At 68.3% G+C, this 4,402-nt stretch overlaps 1 protein-coding gene across 1 annotated transcript; it reads left to right on the top strand.

Moving 5' to 3' along the window:
• The first annotated feature begins 238 nt into the window (after window positions 1-238).
• IMP4 (IMP U3 small nucleolar ribonucleoprotein 4) lies at window positions 239-1,010 on the top strand. Its single transcript, XM_027911137.1, has 3 exons — window positions 239-501; window positions 587-657; window positions 775-1,010. The coding sequence occupies exons 1-3, from the start codon at window positions 239-241 to the stop codon at window positions 885-887; spliced, it is 447 nt and encodes a 148-aa protein (XP_027766938.1). The 3' UTR covers window positions 888-1,010.
• The last annotated feature ends 3,392 nt before the right edge of the window (window positions 1,011-4,402 follow it).

Raw genomic sequence — 4,402 nt, 5'->3', positions numbered from 1 at the left:
AAGGGATGTGGCAGGGACAAAAGGGACATGGGGGGGCAGGGGGGGGACAAAGGAGGACATTGGGGACATGGGGGGACAGTGGGAATGTGGGGGGGACAGAGGACATGGGGGGACGAGGTGGGATGGATGTAGGGATGTGAAAGGACATGTAGGGGTCTCTGGGGACATGTTGGGTTATGGGGTGATGTGGGGACATGTGAGGACACAGAGACTTGAGGGGATGTGGGGATGTGACAAGATGTGGGGGGGTTTCTGGAGAGACAAGGGGGGTTTTGGGGGAGACACGAGGGGGACAGCAGGTGGAGTGGGGGTGACATGGGGGAGGACGTGGGGACACGGGGCCATTCATGGGGCACACAGGGTAGTCCCAGGGGTGCAGTGTCCCCATCCCTGTACCCCCCCCCAGGTGGGGACCATCCTGAAGCACCTGTTCCCAGTGCCCCGCCCCGACAGCCGCCGCGTGGTGACCTTTGCCAACGAGGATGACGTCATCCTAGTGCGGTGGGTGACACGGGGCGAGGGGTGACAGGGGGGTGGGTGACACTGGGACTGGGATGGGGCCCTCCTGACCCCCCTGTCCCTGCAGGAACCACGTGTACCGGCGCCGGGGGCGGACAGTGGAGCTGGAGGAGGTGGGGCCGCGGTTCCAGCTGCGCCGTGAGTGTTCCCCTATCCCAACCAGTGTTCCCAAGCACTGCCACCCCTGTCCCCAACAGCCCCACGAGGGTCTCCCTGTGTCCCCCACTGTCCCCAACACCCGTGTGTGTCCCCCAGCCTACCTGATCCGCCTGGGCACGCTGGAGCAGGGCGATGCAGCCGATGTGGAGTGGCGCTGGCACCCCTACACGGCCACGGCCCCCAAGCGCCGCCTGCTCAGCGCCACGTGAGCCTCCCTGAGCCCCCCTGGGCAGCTGGGACCCTCCTGCAAACCTGGGACCACCCAGGCAACTGGGGCCCTGTTGGATGCCTCGGACCCCCCCAGGCTCCAGGGTCCCCCTGGGCCCCGCCAGAACCCCCCGGGGTGTTTCACGCACCTTGGAATCTCTGAGTTGTTTTTTATTTGTCACAATAAACCTTTTTTTGGCAATTTTGAGCTCTGTGGTGATTGGCCAGGCTCTGTTGAGGCCCTTCCCTGGCTCTGGAGGCCCAGGGGTCCATTTCCCCCTTCACACCTGGGACCACTCGGCCGGGGGGTCCCGTGGGCCCTTGGGCTTCCCGATGCGGAAGTTGAACCCTGAAGGTTGGGGGGGGGGGACAGGGGGACATTGAGGGGGGGTGGCAGATGCCCCATGTCCCCCCTAAACCCCCCCTGAACCACCCCCAGACATCAGGGTCCCCCTGAACTCCTCCCCACCCTGGACACCAGGAACTCTCTGAAACCTCCCCAGAGCCCCCCAGACACTACAGAGCCCTGGACCCCCCGTGCTCACCGAGGCAGGGGCCGTTCCCGGCATCCCCGGGGGGGGTCACAACCTCGTAGGTGCCGTCAGTGGGTCGGGGGGAGCCTGGGGAGGGGCAGGGGGGTCGTCAGAGCCCATCAGTCCCCCGAGGTGCCTCAGATCCCCCCCCGAGCCCTCCCCCCACACTCACCTGCCGGGGTGGGGGAGGGGCGGCGCACGGGGCTCCCCGGGAGGGAGCACGTGCCTGAGGGGGCGGGGTCTCGCCCGAAGGGGGCGGGGTCTCGCCCCGCGGCCCCGCCCCCCCGGCGGGCTTTGTTGACCACGGCGTAGGTGACATCCATGGAGGGGGGCGCGGGGGGCTCAGCCGGCACCGAGACACTCCTGGGAGAGGGAGGGGAGGGTGGGGAAGGGAAGGGACCCCCGTGCGGGGCTCCCCCCGACCCCCAGCGAGGACTCACCTGAGCAGGGGGGGCCGCAGGGCCCGGCGGGCGACGGCGTCCTGGTACAGGGGGGGCTGGGGGGCAGGGGGTCACCTGGGCCTCCCACCCAGCTCCTTCCCGAGCTCCCCAAACTCCCGTGGCCCCCCCACAGCCCCGGGCCCAGCTCTCACTTCCCCTTTCCGGGGGCAGGAAGTGCCGCTCAGCCCTCGTGCCCCCACCCCGCCCCGGATGCCTGAGGGCGCCCTGAGCCCCCGGGCACCCTCCTCAACTCCTGCACCCCCCCACAACCCCCTGGTCCCCATCATCCCCTCGGCTCCCCCTCTAACCTGGACCCCCCGGGCCAGGCTGAGATGGGTGAGGGGCGGTGGAGGAGCCATTGGGGTCCTGGGGGGTCCCAGGTGTGCAGCAGATGGAGGGGACCGGGGGGTTTTTAGTCCCCCAGGCCCCTCCCCCGGGTTAAACCCCACCCCTGGGCTGGACCCGAGCTGGGGGGACTAAAGCTCCTCCGGAGGGGTGCCTGTGGCACCTTTAGGGGTCCCTAGAGACCCTGAATCATCTGGGGGGGGCTCTTTAGGGCCTCTGTGGGGCTTCTTGGGGTCCCTCTGGTGCCTGTAGTGGATTGGGGGGCTCTACAAACCCTATAAAGCCTCTGTGAGGGCTCCCTGAAGTCCCTCTAAGGATTTTGTGAGTCCTCATGGACTCTACAGCTGCTGTGGCTGGGTGAGGTTCCCCAAAGCACCTCTGGGGGACCTGCCGAACCTCTGGGGGCCCCTAAAGCACCTCTGAGGTCCCCGTGGTTCCTTCAGCTCAGCTGGGAGGCCCTATAGGCCCTGTGGGACCCTGGGGTGGGGTCTGCACAGCCCCTGCAAAGCCTCGCGGGGTGTCCCAGAGAGCCTGGGAGCCTCAAAGGGGTCCCCTACGGCCCCCAGAGACCCCTGGGGGGGGTGTCCCTATGGCACCTTTAGGGTCCAAGGGTCCCTCCCCTCTCCCCACTCCGGTCACGCGGCTCTTGGTGCCGCAGCCCCGCCCTCGTGACGTCACTGGGGAACCCGCCAGAGGGGCCGTCCCAGGCCCCGCCCCGCCCTCGCTGATTGGTCGGCGCGCGGCGGCCGCGCCCCCTCCTCCCGCGCCGCGCGTTGATTGGCGGGCGCGGCGGCGCGGTGACGTCACGGGGCGCGCGCGGCGCGGCGGTCCCGGAAGCGGCGGCGGCGGCGGGAGCGGGGCCGCCCTGGCGGGAGGGTGAGCGCGCGGGGAGGGGCGGGGCCACGTGGGGGTGGGGCCAGGGTGAGGGGGCCGAGGGGGGGGGGAAACGCTCCAGAGGGGAGGGCTGTGGTGAGGGGCGGGGCTTTGTCGATGGGCGGGGCTTTTAAGCCTCGGTGGGTGGGGCTGTGGGATTGGTGGTGGTCTCTGGGGGCGTGGCTACGGGACCTCGGGGGGGTCTCTCTGAGATCAGCGACGGGCGTGGTTTCGCGGTCGGGGGCGTGGCCAATGAGCTACCTGTGAGCACCGCATGTTCTGGGTGGGGCTCTGTAGGGGGTGTGGCTTGATGCTTAAGGAGGCGTGACCTGAGCCCCCAGTGGGCGTGGCCTGGTGGGAAGACCCCCGGTGGATGGGGCCCTCCAGGTTGTGCTGGAGGCGGGGGGGCGTGGTTGATAACTGTGGGCGTGGCCAGATGAGCCCCGCCCCTTCATCACCCCCATCCTCCAGGTGCCTCAGCGGCAGCAGCACCAAGACCCCCAAGCCTGGGACCCCCAAGCCTGGGACCCCTGAGCCCCACCCTGGTGAGGCCCCTGCAGAGGGGTGAGGCCACCCAGGATTTCGAGCACCGCCCCAGCGCCCCCTGCCTGTCACAGGTGTGGTGGGGACCAACCTGGTGGGGACCATCCTTGGGGTGTCACCACGGCGGGCAGGACGAGGAGGACGAGGTATCAGCGGCGGTGACAGCCACAATGTCCCTGGGGGGCCACCCTGGTGAGGAAGAGGAGGTGGCAGCGGCTGTGACGTCCCCGGGTGGGAAACACAGTGGGGCTGAGGATGAGGCAGTGGCACCGACAGTGGTGGCAGCCACAGCATCCCCAGGGGGTCACTCTGGTGAGGAGGAGGAGGTGACCACTGCATTGACGTCTCCACGGTGTCACCCCAGTGAGGAGCAGGAGGAGGAAGAGGTGGCAGTGACAGCAGCAGTGACATCCCTGAGGTGTCACCCCAGTGAGGAGCGGGAAAAGGTGACAGTGGCAGAGGCCACATTGGCCCCGGGCAGGCAGCACAGCACAGATGAGGACACGGCAGCAGTGGCAGCAGTGACGTCCCCAGGGTGTCACCCCAGTGAGGACCAGGAAGAGGTGACAGCAGCAATGATGTCCTCCGAGTGTCCTGTTGGGCTTGAAGAGGAGGTGACAGCTGAGGGGACATCATCAGGGCATCACCCCAGTGAGGAGGAGGTGACGTCCCCGGGGTGTTCCCCCATTGGGGATGAGGAAGAGGAAGAGGAAAAAAAGGCGGTCACATCCCCAGGGTGCGTCCCTGTTGGGGACGAGGAGGAGGAGGTGACAGCAGCGGTGA

Source organism: Empidonax traillii, unplaced genomic scaffold (genome assembly GCF_003031625.1).
Source record: "Empidonax traillii isolate 1590-97213 ecotype Southwest subspecies unplaced genomic scaffold, ASM303162v1 scaffold6231:size32910, whole genome shotgun sequence".
NCBI lineage: Eukaryota > Metazoa > Chordata > Aves > Passeriformes > Tyrannidae > Empidonax > Empidonax traillii.
This window is presented reverse-complemented; position numbering and strand designations above follow the sequence as displayed.

Excerpts from the sequence above, each read along its gene's own strand:
- IMP4 (XM_027911137.1), top strand. The coding sequence starts at position 239 with ATGTGGGGGGGTTTCTGGAGAGACAAGGGGGGTTTTGGGGGAGACACG. Across the intron at positions 502-586 it reads GATGACGTCATCCTAGTGCG|GAACCACGTGTACCGGCGCC; the intron begins GTGGGTGACACG and ends CTGTCCCTGCAG. Across the intron at positions 658-774 it reads GCCGCGGTTCCAGCTGCGCC|CCTACCTGATCCGCCTGGGC; the intron begins GTGAGTGTTCCC and ends TGTGTCCCCCAG.